The 16616-nt window shown below is 35.4% G+C and overlaps 1 protein-coding gene across 1 annotated transcript; it reads left to right on the forward strand.

Moving 5' to 3' along the window:
* The first annotated feature begins 5202 nt into the window (after positions 1-5202).
* Positions 5203-16615, forward strand: LOC119784285 (serine protease HTRA2, mitochondrial-like). The gene is made up of 8 exons (XM_038286261.1): positions 5203-5901; positions 7625-7829; positions 9897-10091; positions 12369-12401; positions 13509-13617; positions 13721-13790; positions 13861-13956; positions 16165-16615. The coding sequence occupies exons 1-8, from the start codon at positions 5429-5431 to the stop codon at positions 16328-16330; spliced, it is 1347 nt and encodes a 448-aa protein (XP_038142189.1). The 5' UTR covers positions 5203-5428; the 3' UTR covers positions 16331-16615.
* Position 16616: the final 1 nt, after the last annotated feature.

Below are 16616 nucleotides of genomic sequence, written 5' to 3' on the forward strand. Positions count from 1 at the left end.
CTTCTTATTGAGTTTTATTGGCGGTTGGCAAAAAACGTTAGGTGAGCATTACCGCCACCAACTGGTATGGAGTGTGGACTACATGGCAAAAAAAAAAAAAAAAAACTATACCCTATTATACAACCTAATCTGTTTCAAAAATTCAAATATAACCTGATATCCTCTGCTTCCTGATTCCTTCTGCAATAAATCGACAATGTCAAGTTTCATTTTCATGTCACTAAGTTTCCTTATTAACCTGTTTCTCTGTATCGAATATTTACTACAATTTAAAATGACATGTTCCACAGTCTCATCTTCCCCACAGTCACATTTCCCTGTCTGATGTTTCCCTATCAAAAATAACGATCTATTCAATCCAGTGTGTCCTATTCTAAGTCGAGAAATAATAATCTCTTCTCTCCTGTTCCTTTCTGATCTTCTCATTGGTCCAATTCTCTTTTGTATTTTATAAAGCCACCTTCCTGTAACAAGCCTCCTGCTTCTTCTTCTTCTTCTTCTTCTTCTTCTTCTTCTTCTTCTTCTTCTTCTTCTTCTTCTTCTTCTTCTTCTTCTTCTTCTTCTTCTTCTTCTTCTTCTTCTTCTTCTTCTTCTTCTTCTTCTTCTTCTTCTTCTTCTTCTTCTTTTTTTTTTTTTTTTTTTTTTTTTTTTTGTTCTTCTTCTTCTTCTCTTCTATTATGGCGGATCACAAGCAACTTTAAGGTGCATACCGCCACCTACTGTACATGAGTGTGTAGCAGCGTTACTTCACATCTATTAGATTCTATTTTTTAATTTTGTATTCTTAAGATACATAAACAATGCTTTCCTTAGTTTATGAATATCTGTTATGTTTCCTTCATTTCCTAATATTCCTTTAAGATTCCATTCATGCCCTATGCTTCTAACTATTCTCTTTAATTTTTCCCTTTCGTGTTCATATAACTTACAGTTCATCAATATGTGTTCTACATTTTCTTTTTCACCACATTTCTCACATTTATCACTATTTTTCCTCCCTATTAAATAATTCTTTTTGTTCTTGTTCTTCTTTTTCTTTTTGTTCTTTGTCGTTTTTTTATTTTTTTTTTTTTTTGTTTTTTTTTTTTTTTTTTTGTTTTGTTTTTAAGAAGCGACATTTTATTTTGGTATCCAGAAAAACTTTTTTTTATTATTATTAAGTCAGCAAACATTTACATGAAAAAATACTCTCAGAAAGGATAGCAAATGTAAACATGAACAGATAAAGCTCAATTACAATAAAAGAAAAACAAAGAAGTAAAACAACTAACAGGGGATTTATCACAGCAAACATTTAAAACAAACATAGACAGAGCCATAGAAATAATAGAAACAAAAAGGTGAATGCACTTAAAATAGCAGACGTTTGGAGAAATCAAGTCTCAATTGTTTGGCATATTTGTCTTTTTATTAATCTTTTTAAGAGAAGAAAAAATAGATTTTAAAGTAATTCATAAACCAATGAAAGGAAGGGTTTAGAATTTCTCCATTTAGCACAGTGGATATGATATTTAGCCAACAACAGGAGGACATTAATAGTGTAAGATACAGGCTGGGGAAGTTGGTCCATTAAAAATGACATCATTTAGTGCAAAAGGGTCATTAATTTTTAAAGATCTCCAGTCTTTCAAGTCTTTCCAGAAGCGGTGTGTAATGGGACAGAGGTAAAACATATGTTAAACGGTTTCACTATTATTATTACAACAAAAAGAACATTGATCCACCTCAAAACCAAATCTTTTTCTTAAAAATTCTGCCACAGAATAAATTTTGTTAATAACTTTAAAATGTTTTTCTTTGACTTTAGGTAAAATAGGCCATTTAACAAATTCTGAGAAACTTTATCGACTGTATCTGAGTTAACAGAAATATCTCTCTTCCAAGTAAATCTATCATAATCATGAAATTTTCTGGCTTTCAAAAAAACTGTTAATAAATTTATTATTGCATTTTTTATCAAGCAAATTACATTGTGAAATCAACAAACTGGGCAGTATTGGTGGATAATTGTTATATAACCTAGAGTTTTTTTTATCAATTGAATTAAAGGCAGTGAGATCGATTTACACAGTTTGTTATATTCTCTATTAGAACACTTAACATTATATTTTTCTAAAAAAAATCTGAATAATTTATAATATCACTGTTATCATCCAATAAATCAGTAACATAAATAATGTTTTTGTTAAACCATTCCTTTTGAAGATAGATTTGCAATTAAATGTTATTACTCTATTTTTCCATAGAGTTGAGCTATGGGGAGAAAAGCCATGGGTTAAAAATCATTTTCCAATAATGCAAAATCTGCTTGTGAAAGTTGGACAGCTTGATTGGAATCCTGTTTATCTCAAAGTCACATTTTAGAATAAAGTCTAAACCTCCTAATTTATCAAATAATGATCTTGGAATGTGATACCACATAGAATTCGGGTGCAGCATATGAGATTTGATCCAGTTAATTCGGAAGGTGCCAACCATTGATTCAATATCTGGAGCTTTAATACCACCTTTATTATATTCTTTCACCAACTGAGATTTTTTTTTTCTTCGTCGTGTGTCAGATGATGGAGAACTCAATTTTAACAAGCTCCTCATTTAATGATTTTAACTGAAACTTGTTTTTACCTTACTAGTGATTTTTAACTGACACTTGTTTTACATCAATTGTTTACATGTTTGATTTGTGTGTTGTTCAAAGTTTAATAAGTCTTCTTCTTCTTCTTGGATTTATTGGCGGTTTGCAACAAACATTTAGTAGCATTACCGCCACAGTGTGGTTCCTGATTATGGAGGACCATCTCTGCCATATTTAGAAATAAATACAGAAATAAATGAATGCTCAATAAATAAGTCAATTAATTGCCCCCAATATACAATAGACAAATAAATGTAGGTAGAAATTAAATTATACAGTGAGACATAAATGTATATACCTCCATTTAATTAGCTTCTTTATTTATTTGCATTTGTAATGATTACCTTATTTATTTATTGTCCGTTATAATCTTCAACTTTATTTAGTTATTATTTATTTTTTAAGTATTTATTTATGTGCATAATATAATATTTTTGTTTTTCTCTATTATTTCTCTTTCTCTATTATTTCTCTTTATTTCTTCAACACTCTGTTGACACACCCCTTCCTCATTTACATAATTAGGCAGAAATGAATACAGAAATGTAAATGTGACAGGCAGAAATAAATAGTGTTGAAGAAATAGAAGAAGATGAGATGTCGGATTGGGTAATTACAGATACCTGACAGAAATGATTCCCCATTTGCAAGGCTGCCAACTTTTCACCAAACCTTGGGGTGAGATTTTGACAGAATTTGGACATCAACCGTTGTCAGGGTTAGATGAGGATAGGTCCAGCTATAGGTTGGAGGTTTTCAGAGGATTTAACTGAAACAAAGTGGCAAAATGTGAAATTTGTATAGCACAGTAATTGTTACTAAGTAACAATAAGTGGTCTGTAGTTTTGTGGAACATTTTTCTCATAATATCCATTATTACAAAAGGTACAAAAATCAGTATTAAATAGAATCATTAATGAGAGAAACAGAAGGGAAGAAGTAATAATGATCAGATTAAGAGTCATACCTATTTAAATGACAATTTATATTTAATAGGGAGGAAAAATAATCATAAATGTGAAGAATGTGGGGAAAAAAGAAAATGTAGAACACGTACTGATGAACTGTAAAACTTATGAACACGAAAGGGAGAAATTGAGAAGGATGGTTAAAAGGACAGGCCAAGAATGGAGTCTTAAAGGAATATTTGGAAACGAAGGAAATATAAAAGATATTCACAATTCAGGAAAGCATTATTTTTTTATCCACAGAATACAAAATAAAAAATAAAAAAAAATAATTTGATGTAAAGTAATGTTGCTACACACTCATGTACAGTAGGTGGCGGTATGCACCTTAAAATTGCTTGCGATCCGCCATAATATAAAAGAAGAAGAGGAAGAACGTCCGGAGAAAATAAAATAAAAGAATTTAAAATGAATGATTTAGAAATGACTTTAACTATCAATGATACCACCATGGATTCTACCAGAGGTAATAGTAGATATGGCAATAATGGAAAAGAAACAAGATAAATCTTATATCGTAGATAATTATTCAGTACAGTTACATTTAAACAATTATTATCAATATATTCAAATTTATACAGATGCATCAAAAATAAATAGGAAAATAGGAATAGCTTTTGTAGTAACAGAATTCAATATAAGAATAGGAAAACGAATTACAGATGGATTATCAGTATACACAGGAGAAATGTTGGCAATATTATTAACCTTACAATAGGTAGAAGACATAAAACCGTTAAAAACAGTAATTTCTCAGATTCAAGCTCTGAATTATTAAGTATAAAATATAATCAATCAGATAGTAGGATGGACATTTCATTAGAAATAGTTCATACATTATTCAGAATACAAAATATGGGTTTGATAGTTACATTTCTGTGGGTTCCAGGCAGCACATATTGGAGTAGAAGTAAATGAAAGGGAAGATAAAATGGCAAAGAGGGGAATTCAGTGTCCTATTAGTTTTACAGATAAAACAAGTAAATCTGAAGGAAAGTGTATTATTTAAGAGAAACTGATGGAAAAATGGGAAAAAAGGTGGAATGAAGAAAAAACAGGAAGATGGTTTTATAAAATTCAGAAGGCAGTAAGAGAAAGGAGAAATGGTAGCAGAAATAGAAAAGAGGAGAGAGTGATAGCAAGGTTAAGATTGGGACATACAGGACTTAATTATACACTTTTTAAAATTCAAAAACATAATACTGGAAAATTTGATTATTGTGGACAGTATAAAACAATAGAACATGTTATAATAGAATGTAATAAATATGAAAGAGAGAGGAGATTTATGAAGATAGAGTTTGAATGTATTAAGGAAAGGGTAAATTTATTAGATATTTTGAGGAAGAATTTGGGGAGTAAACAAATACAACTAGTTATTAGATAGTTAAAGAAAACTAAAAAATTTCATAGAATTTGATTATAGAGGCTCTTTATGATATCGATGAGTAAAATACTAAGATATATATAGATAGAAATAGATATATATATAGATATATATATTGATATATAGATTGATAGATAAATGCATCAATAACCACACTCCATACCAGTAGGTGGCGGTAATGCTGCTAAAAGTTTGTTGCCAACCGCCAATAAACCAAAAGAAGAAGAACTTCCGGAAGTCCGGTTCCTGTCACTCCTGTCGCTGAGAGTCACTTTTCTGAGGAAGGACATATTTAAAAGAAAAGTATTTTATGGGGGAGGACGCAGAGTATTTAACTTAGTTATTCCCCCTTATACTGGTTGGGTATTTGTTTTTGGATATAGTATTTGGATATAAAGTCTGTTTAGCGATAGAAAGCGCTGAGCTGTGTGATGCAACATGGCAGCAACTGCTGTCAGGAGGAGGTTTCTGTCAGTTTTCAGTTTCCACAGCCGTGGACTGGACACAGTGGGACAGAAGACCCTGTCTTCTCTACCATCTATCCTGACCTCTAAAGAACAAGAGATATACCCTTGCTTTAAAAGCAGAGGGCCGGAGGGAAGCGGGAGCCCGGTGAGCAGACACCCACCCTGGAAGGATGGAGGCGGTCAGTCAGGCAGCTCTACCCGGCTCAGGACTCTCTCCGTGGGGTTGGGGCTCTGCGGAGTGGCGCTTCTGGATCGTCTTAAGGAGGAACAAGTGGATTCAGACGGATCCTCTAGATCAATAAGCAGCTTTCTGAGGCTCCTCCTGCCATCAGCTCACTGTGCCTCCCCCTTTAAACCTGACAGCCCCCGCTTCAGGTACAACTTCATAGCTGATGTGGTGGAGAAGTCCACTCCTGCTGTGGTGTACATCGAGATCGTGGGGAGGTAAGTGGTTCTCAAGGGAAGCATGTGGAACCCCCCCACACACATTATGACAAGAGTTTAAGAGCTTTAAACTCTTGTCATAATGTAGAAGATAAACTCATTGCTCTCCGTTTTAAACTAATTCAATTCAGTTCATTTTATTTTTATAGCACCAATTCACAACACAAGTAATCTGAAGGCACTTTACAGTTCACCAGATCATACTGTGAAATTTATGCCGTTTTCTATCAAAGGAAAACCAGTTCATTGCATCGACTTATTAACTCGAATGCAATCCCTCACACTAAGCATGCTTGTAGCGACAGTGGAGAGGAAAAACTCGCTTTTAACAGGAATAAACCTCCAGCAGAACCAGGCTCAGTGTGAGCGGCCATCTGCTGAGGCCGACTGGGGTTCAAGGAGACAGAAGCAGAGATACAAAAAGCAGCTGTAAAAGGCGGCCCCGTCCAGGAAACACACAGCCAGGCAGATGAGCTCCGAGCCAGCTCCCATGTCAGAGGATGAAGAGAGAACATCCTGCCAGTCACGGTCAGAGAAACAGGACCACACTGGAAAACAGGCCAATACAGACCTGATGAGAAACAGCAGCATAACATTAGAGATTGAACTAACAGATTCTACAGAGTGGGAGAATAGAGAGAGAATGATGAAATAGGGGTCCCTATGTCCTCCAGAAGTCTAAGCCTATAGCAGCATAACTATAAAGATAGCTCTAAGGAATATAATAGAACTTGATTGATCTCACAATGGAGAAATTCACTTGTGACTTCGGCACTTATTAACAAACAGAAAGGAGGAAAAGGTGCATGAAAGTATACACAGTGCATCCATATTTATATAGAGTAGATGGTAAAAAATGGAGAGATTCAAGGTGACTTACATATACAGTATCTTATGTACGGTAAAGTGTTGGCAGGTAAAGTGTGGTTTCTGGTTGGTTGAATAGATAAATAGTATTTGTCATTGCAGTGTTATTACACCAGGTTATAGTGCAGTGGCATTTTAAAATCTGATGGCTGATGGGATGAATGACCTGCGGTAGCGATCTTTTTTACACAGGGCGTGTATGAGTCTGTTACTAAAGAAGCTGCTCAGCTCCTCTACAGTCTGGTGCAGGGGGTGACCATGATGGATGTAAGCTGGACAACACCCTCCCCTCAGCCACATCCTCACCAGCTTGTTCCATTCTGATCCATGCTGTCTGGGCTCCTGCAGACGACAGCGCAGAGGAGGGCTGAGGCCAACGCAGAGTCATAGAACGTTTTTAGAAGGACCTCGGCCTCCTCAGGAGGAGGCGGCGGCTCTGGCCCTTCCTTCTTTATTTATTTGAGCTGTTTAAGGTGAAAAGATGAGAACGAAGTTTAAATTTCTTTTGTCTAAAGTGGAAATTTATTCTTTATTGGTATAAAACACAGTTATAAATTAAAAGAATAACTAAGAAAGGAAAAACTGCCATATGTCAACAATAAGAGTGATCTGAGCTTCTGATGGAGGATGTCTGGTTTTTAAAGCTGGGCTGAAGATCCTGCTGTCTGCCTCTGGGTGTTGGAGGTGGTTCAGGATGAAGCATTATCCGCTCTGTGTTTAATTCAAACATTACTATAAAAGATACATTTTTTGAATAGATTTCAATTTGGAAACATGTGAATCATTTTATCTCACATTTAGGAGATAAAAACTCTGAGCCCAAAAACAGCTGAAAGCTTCTTCTCCTGTTTTCCAGACATGCGTTCTCAGGGCGAGAAGTCCCCGTGTCAAACGGCTCCGGGTTCATCATCAGCAGCGACGGCCTCATCGTCACCAACGCCCACGTTGTGGCCAACAGGAGAGGCGTCCGAGTAAAGCTCACCAACGGCGAGACGTACAACGCCACGGTCCAGGACGTTGACCCTGGGGCGGATATAGCCACAATCAAAATCAATTCAAACGTAAGGAAGGAATGAAAACAGGAGGCAGGTTCATGTAAAGTCAGATTGGACTAACAGCAGCAAAGCTTTGAAGTGAACAAACTGAGGACTGTTGTGCTTTAAAAGGTAAAACCGTCTGTCCTCTTAATCAAAGGGAACCAAAATAAAAGCCGTTTTTCAGCCTGCTGGTCAGCAGTGTGCAGCAACAGACAGGGGAGGGGCCAGCCTTTTTACTTTGTGTTTCAAACAGTCACACTAAACTGCTCCAGCTTTTTCTTCTGGAGTCTCACCAGCTACGTTTACATGTGCAGCACTTCTCTGACTCGATCTAAATCTTGTGGTTGATCGAAATTCAGTCTCAGTTCACATAGACACTAAATAAAGGATCCGATCATGATGTGCGAATATGCACCAAGTGTTCCATCAGATTAAATCATTTAAACATTTTCAGAACTGTTTAGTTTTCTGGAAACACTTTAGTAGCAGATAAAGAAGTTGCCTGTTTTGTAAACTAACCCGTACTTGTCTGCTCATCCTCCACTTTACAAACATTTCTTTTTCTTTAGTTCTTCAATCATGTCTGTTTATGTATTTTTTCCACTATGGACCTTTTTTTGCATCATACTTTTGTTTTTGGTGGCCATTTTAGTTCAGCGGTACCTCCTGCTAACGCTCCTTTGCTAAAGGGTTAGAGGGCAGGTTAGGATGTTCATCCACACATTTAGAGCCACCTCCTCCTCCAAGGAGGAGCAGGACGCAGTGGATGAAGGTTAGAAGACAAAAACGTCACACTAATGTTGCACATAGTGCATAGGAAATTATTTTACTCCAAAGATCCAAATGGGTGTATAGAAGGACACCATTCGGAATGTCGACTGGAAAAAAAAACACTTCTCTTAATAGGAATGAAAAGCAGAACAAATCAAATTAGGAGCTTCAGTCTGACATGTTTACATGAAACATTTTAGATCTGATCAGGCCTTCAATCCGATTCTAGGTGTCTCTAAATGTAGCTACTGAAAACACCTTCATCTGTGCTTCTAAAACCTCAGCCTGGCTTTAGATTAAAAAATTAGACCTGCCAAAAGTAAAGCGGTCATCTATCACGGCTCTGTTCTGTTTGTAAAGTTTGAAGAAGGGCTGTGACTCCAGGATTCAGCAGATATTATGGAGGTGATGATTCAGGAAAATCTGTTTCTATTTCTGTTCGATGATCTATAAGACTGGAGAGACTAAAGCCCACTCTGTAAAATAGATCAGGGGAAAAAAAACTTTTTAAAGCATTTTAAATGCAGCCTGATTCAACACATGAAAACAATAATCTTATGGAATAAAGTTTGTCCCATTATTGTTGGAAAAACACAAACCAATATTTTATAAATGGAATTAAAAAGAATGCTATCCAGAAGTTAAACTTTGAAAATGCTTATAATCACAAAAATAAAGATTAGCTATGCTCTTTTCTATTTACAAAAACTTTTTTTCCTTCAAATTTCTGTTTTTCACATTGAGTTTTATTAATTCTTTTTAAATTGTGTTCAGAAGATCACATTCGCTGTTTTTCCAGGGAGGACTTTCTACTGTAGTGAGGAGCGAAGACGTTTTCATTTCTAATGGTCTTCATGGAAGCTAGCAATAATATTTTTTATTGGTTAGAATGTGATCTGTGAAACACACCCGGAAAAGAATGCAATTTGTAAAATTCAGTTTGAAACAAAGAAATATGAAATATAGTTTAAAATAAAGTTATTAAACAAAGTTTGAAATTTTTTTTATTTGAAATAAACTAAAAAACATGAAAGTTACTCTCAAAGCTTTTTTAAGTGTACGTTTTATTTCTGGATTGCATTTTTTCCACATTTCCACTCATTAAACATGTTCTCTGCTTGCAGCAATAATGGAACAACATTCTCTCCATACGCACATGCAGACAAATGAGTTCATGATAAAATCGTTAAAAAAGAAATCCATCATTCTCGGGGGAATAATTGAACTGGGATAAAACAGTTAATCAGGTTAGAGGAAAAACATTGGAGATGTGCTTATTTCTAAAGGAAAATAAATCCGTGTTCTGCTCATCTCATGCAGAAACCTTTACCCACGCTCCGGCTGGGTCAGTCGTCAGACGTTCGCCAGGGGGAGTTCGTGGTCGCCATGGGAAGTCCGTTTGCGCTTCGGAACACCATCACCTCTGGGATCGTCAGCTCAGCGCAGAGAGGAAGCAAAGAGCTGGGCCTGTCCAACTCCAACATTGACTACATTCAGACAGACGCAGCCATCGACGTGAGAACATTTATTATTCATTCTCTTCATGTTTTCTTTCATTTGTTTGATTGTCCATTGGATTGGAATTGATAGAAACCCAGTCTGAGACAAAACGTTCACTTATGTACATTTGCATGTCCAGGGGTTGACGTTAAGGATTTTTACCACTTGACTTTCACATTTCATTTGCCCAGAAGCAATTTTTACTTGCCCAGTATAACGCTTGATAAATATAGTTCCTAATATTCATTTTTGTATATATATCAATGAAACATGTTTGTTTTTTAAATGTTTTTTATATTCAGTATTTTTTACGTTTCCAGGTTCCTGGTGTGTATATGCATGCGTCAGATAATGAACTCAAGCCTACATTACCGTGTTAACATGCTTTTCAATCCTTCCTGCACATTCTTTTCAAACTAAACTTTGCTTTAAACTGTTGTGTGCTTGGAAAAATATAAATTGTAATGTTAAAAATCTAAAAAAAAACTTGACAGGTTAAAAACTTAAGATAAATTACAAGAAAGAAGTCAATGTTACAAATGAATAACTTTTATTTTAGAGTCACGGTATGTTTATACAAGATAATACTATTAATATAATGTGACTTTTCTAGAGAATCATTATACATAGTTATTTTATTCAGGGTTTCCACAGTCTTACATCATTTCAGAATTCCCTGACTTTTAACTGACTCAGCTCAGGATTAGTTTTCCCTGATAAATAAATGCAGGAACAATACAATAATAATAACATAACAGGTCACCAGTTTAACATGTTTAGCTCTATAACATTTAAATGCACCTCTCCAATGTCTAAGAGAAAAACATTTAATGAAAATTTTTAATGTATGACCTGCATCACTGTACAGAAGACTGCCATGTGATAGCGCTTTCTAGCTTGTTTGTCGTTTTGGTAACTACATAAAAATTACCGCTGGGTGGACAAAAATCACGCCATCTGGCGGAAAATCACCCGGCTTTTGTCAAATCAAGTGAGAATGTGTACAAAACAACAAAAATGGCGCCGGCAACGCTTCTGAGTCGTTTTCATCGAATGTCGGTGATTTTAAAGTGAGTGATAAATAATTTTTTTTTGCGATCATTGCACTTGCCCGGCGGGCAGAGTATGTATCACAGAAACATTGGAAAAACAGATAACAGATAATAATACATAATAATAATAAAAATGTGATAGCAAGAGCAACATCAGGATTAAACTGTCATTAGATTTGCAAGAGATCTTTTATATATATAAATGTATTGATATATTGTGATGCTACTTAGGCTTTTGGACCATTTAAGCCGTGAAACTTTCCTCTAAATGTATTTCACTCGTTAAGATTAAACCAGGGATTTCTAAAAAAAAATTGCACTTTTGAATAAAATATCTCCTCAGGAGGATTAAATTTATTTTACCATAGTTTATTTCTTTATGTCCTTGTAGCATTCAAACCTTTGTTTATTAAAATTCAAAAGAGAAATACATTCTTTACACTAAAAGCACCCAATGTAAAAAAAAAAAAAGATGTCCTGTTGGCTTAATTATTATTAAAAAAAAATTCACAAATTAATTGGTATTTATGTAAAATCTTTTGTGCAAAAAGTCGTTACGAGGGTAAACATGAAATATCATTTTAAAAATGAATTTATTTTGCTTTTTGTGGAAGCAGAAAGTAAATAAACCTGGTTCTAATATTTAAAATTTTTAAAATCAATCTTTTCTTAATGTTGATGGAAAAAATATTGATTTCAGAGTGTTTATATGAAAGGATATTAACTGAAATGAATGAACATAAAATCTCGGGGCAGTTTAACTATTATTAAAGAAGTAAGTTGATTGTTAGAGATAAAATATGACTTTTTTTTTTTAAACATCTTTAGTAAAAATTCTGTAAATCTGATGCAACATCTGGTTAGGAGATTTGGCACAGTGAGAAATAACATTATATTTTAGCTTACATTATAAACAGACAGAAAATGAGAGAGAAAAAATGTTTTTTTATTTTCGGTTATTTAATGTGATTGTGCTGAATTGTTTATGAGAGTAAAATATTAACCTTTATCCGTTTATTCCACTGTTAAACTTATTCCACTGCACCTTTTTATCATTTTTAGCACATCAAAGCGTTATCTGACCTTTATCTCTGCATGCAGACATAAAGGTCTGATCTCTTTTTATTTGAAGAAAAAACTCACAGGTTTCTAAATCCCACAGGTTTGCTGTGACTTACATTTCTGCTGTATGATGGTCGCTTCATGCCACGTCTGACTCATTCTTCTGTTTTTCTTTTAGTTTGGAAATTCTGGAGGTCCTTTAATAAATCTGGTGAGTCACAGTTTGTGTTTAGACGCCGTTCTAGGTGAGCTGCATTCTCAGCGACGCATCAGAATCGAGGATTTCTGGAATCAGATCATCAATTCTGGTTTTGTTTGTTTAAATGCTTTGCTATGACACTAAACGGACACAGTTAAACACGTGCTAATTGATTCCAGGTACATCTTCAAAGAAAACAATTCAGTATTTTCTATCAGAGTGAAACTTGTTTATTATAAAAGATTCCTAACACATAAAGGACTTTTATTTCTTGTACCTTTTGATTTTTATGGCTTATAAATGATGAAAATTCGAAGCGCAGTGCCTCACATTAGAATGAAAACTGGTTACTGCTGGTGTCAAACAGCAGTCAGCTGATTTTCATTTGCAAAACTCAGCCTGGGCCGATGTTAGACCCAAAAGCTTTTCATCATCTGTAAGAGATAAAGGCCGTTTTTATATTACGTCCTTAAACATCGGCTAACTGCAATGAAATAAATCGAATAATATTGTGAATATTTTAGGGCTGAAACAATTAATTGATTACTGAAATAATCATCGACTTAAATAATCGAGTAATTGTTAACTGGAGTATAGAGACTCTAGAATATGCTTTTAACTGTCAGAGCTACCCACTTAGAGCAGTAATGATCTCAAAATTGTAAAAAAAAAAACTATATATATTTTACATTTACAAGATACAAGATTTAAAAAAAAAAACATTTTCTTCTGTCAATCTGCTCTATCCAGGACTCCTCAAGTGGAAAGTTTTAGTTTCCCCTGGTTTAATTTAATAAAAAATCTTTAAGGGACCTTTGACTATCTGATTATTAATGGAATAATCCGAAAAATAATCCACAGATTAATCGATCTGCAAAATAATCGTTAGTTGCAGCCCTACAATATTTTAACTTCTGTTATAGTTAATTTAAGCCTTTGACGGCAAACGGAGGTGCTAATGGATCAAATGTTTAAAGTAATATTCAATGGATCCAGATCTAAAAGTGAAGGATTCTCTTGTATTTTAGATGTTTCAGTTTTGTTACATTACAGCGTACACCTTTAACCCCCTTACGTTTCAGGTCAATATCAACCTAAATGTCTTGCCTTTTTTCCCAGGATGGAGAAGTTATCGGCATTAACACCATGAAGGTCACTGCAGGGATCTCGTTCGCTATCCCATCTGATCGCGTGAAACTTTTCCTTGATCAAGCATCGAGAAGAAAAAGTAAGAATGAGAATCAGGAGCCCCACGCCTCCCTCGGAAACTGTGTCTGTATAAAACAAAAAAGGGAAATAGATCTTTTTTAACGTATCCTTCTTCCTCCCAGCTTCCAGATTAGACGACTCTGGAACGAGGCCTCGGTACATCGGAGTCATGATGCTGACGCTGACACCGAGGTAAAAGCATCGTTATGAACATCCTGCAGTAGTGGACACCTGCATTTGTCTAAAATCATCTGTTTTTCAGCATCATAGCTGAGCTGAAGATGAGGGACCAGTCCTTCCCCAGCGTTAGTCACGGTATTCTGATCCACAGAGTCATCACAGGGTCACCAGCCAGCAGGTAACTACTGTCACCACATACATCTGCATTCAGGCAATTATGGTCATTTTTAGGGGGAACGGTTATCTTTCCCATGAAGAAAGTAAAAAAAAATAATCCTAGATTTAGTCCAAAGATTCCTTCTAAGAGTTAAAAGCTGGATTTAAAAGTTATTTATCAAGTGTCTCCCTTTACTTTTAGCACAGTGTAGGACAAAAATAAGTGTCTCAGAGTGGGTAACGGCGCCCTGAAAGTAATTTTAAATAATTTCCTTTCTGAATGGACCTGATTATTGATGGCTGTGACGGCCCAGCATCGTCTTCAGTTTTTTTCCTAAATATAGCAATAAAATCTGCTGAAAACATCAAACTAAAAGAAAATCACAGATTGGCCAAAATGCTTCTTCTGAGTTTTCTTCTTCCAGACCTGTTGATGTCGTCTGCAAAGTCTGCCTAAAACCATTTTTTGGTATTTCCACAGCAGGGGGAACCATTTCAATCATGAGGCTCATTTATTAAGCATTAACTAGAATCAGGGCGATCTGAGAAGCTTTATCAGTCACACAAAAAAAAAAAAAAAAAAATTGAAAAGTCTGCTTAGAAGAGATCATTTGGGACAACATGCTGTTAATTTACTAGAACTGATTGGCCAGCAGTGATTTATGTTTCCTCCATGCATTTGTAACAAACAGCCACGGCCAGGTCATCTCATGTCCATGATTTATGGTTGAGCTTAAGTGTCACGTGGCTGCCAGTTATTTTTATCCTAATATTTTTAGATGTTATTTGGTGAGAAACTGGAATGGAAATACCGTTCATGTTCCATTTGCTGTTAGAGCATCATAACGGCTTTTAGCTCCAGCATAAAGCTCTGTTGCATGTGGATACTGGTGAGATTACCTTAATTTATACACACTCTCTCCAAGCAATACCATTTTATCAGCTCTGCGCCATCAAGCCAGAAGATCTTAAGCTCCTGAAACATCCATGAACGTCTTTCTCACCTCAGTGCCATCCTCCTCTGGAGGTTTCCTACATATTTGAAGGAGAATGAGTGATTCTTAGACTTGAAAAAAGTTTTTATTCTCAGGTTTCAACTTCTTAGGACTTGTGAATAATATGTTGCGCTGCCTGATAAATACAGCTCCTGATGAATAAAAGCATGTTATGCTGGATTTAAAACTAAATCATTCATCACTTAATATCTGATTAAAATAAAACATGTGTTCAAAGCCATGTGGTCATTAAGAAAGCAGATCTTTAATCTCAATGAGCTTTTCTCTGGTTAATCCAAGGCTAGATTAAGAAAACTAACAGAAATCTTGGTTTACTAAATCTTAAATCTGCAGACGCTTGTTTTGCAGTCAAGATTTGCAATAATAAAGACGCAAAACTTAGAATAGCATATTTAGATTTTTTTTCCTTTTATTTTTCTCAACATTCTGTTAGTTGCGTTTTGAATTGCTGTCCCCAAAAGTTGGAGATTTCCTTTTTGGTTCCTCTGCAACAGTCTTAAAACATTTTCTTTTAAAGAAAAAAGGAACCTGGTCATTACAGCTCTATACAAATGCATTGTTTACTTCCTGATTTACTTCTAGCTTTTTGCTAAAAGTGTGCTTCCTAAAACATATAAAACCTTTCCTTTAGAAAGATTTGTCTAATTTTTTAGCAGACTCAATTAGAGCGGAATACTGTAGTCAGAATTTTTTTAAAAATACAACAGTGATGACCACATAAAAGAGGCTGAACGGTCTTAAAAAGCAACACATGGCTATTTAGATCGGAGCAAAACCATGGACGTCTACCTGGGTTTGGATCTCCAGCGAGAATCATGATCCACAAGAAAACAGCGGAGTAAGCATCCAGAAAGTCACAAAAGATGTCTGGATTAAACTAAATCACTTCAGTCAAAGTTCAGACTAAAGTCAAGCTGTGTTGCTGTAGGATGATTTAAAGGAAGCCCTTAATGCTTGAAAGAACCTCCAATGTGACTGGATGAAAACGGCTGCAAAGAGAGCGCCAGTAGTCCTCTACAGCAATGATATCAGATTTTAATCAGCCGTTTCTTTCCATATACGGCCAAGTGTGTTTGAATTGTTTCAGCTTTTTATTAAATCAACTTGGAGCTCAAAAAATACCGAGCAGAAACCCTAAGAATGAATCTTGTCTGTAAAATAAAACAAAGTTAGGAAAAAGAAACTGAACCGATTTCTCTGAAATCCTGTTACAGAGCTGGAATGCTGCCAGGAGACATTGTGCTGAAGATCAACGGCGTCGAGGTGAAAACCTCTGAGGAGATCTACAAGGCTGTCAGGAGCTGCAAGAGCATCACCATGGTGGTGCAGAGAGGAAACGAGCTGCTTCAGCTCCAAGTGACGCCTGAATACATCGAGTGATGCAGGCCTCGGCGCTTCCCGTTACACACTGAGGACCTCATGGTCGAGGAGAGGAAAGCTGTGAATCCTGATGACTTTTTTTGGTTTAATGTGAATACTTTTATTCATATGGAACAAAACAAGTCTACAGTTGCTTAAATAAAACAAAGTATGGCCATAATTTAGCAACATAAGTTCTTAAAATGAAACATCAGATGTGAAACATATTTCTGGGTTTTCTGACTACTTCTTTGTAAAATAAATAAACTGTGGTGGGTTAGTTTGTAAATAAAAGGCTGAAACAGCG

Source organism: Cyprinodon tularosa, unplaced genomic scaffold, assembly GCF_016077235.1.
Source record: "Cyprinodon tularosa strain WSP-4 unplaced genomic scaffold, ASM1607723v1 ctg222, whole genome shotgun sequence".
Classification (NCBI taxonomy): domain Eukaryota; kingdom Metazoa; phylum Chordata; class Actinopteri; order Cyprinodontiformes; family Cyprinodontidae; genus Cyprinodon; species Cyprinodon tularosa.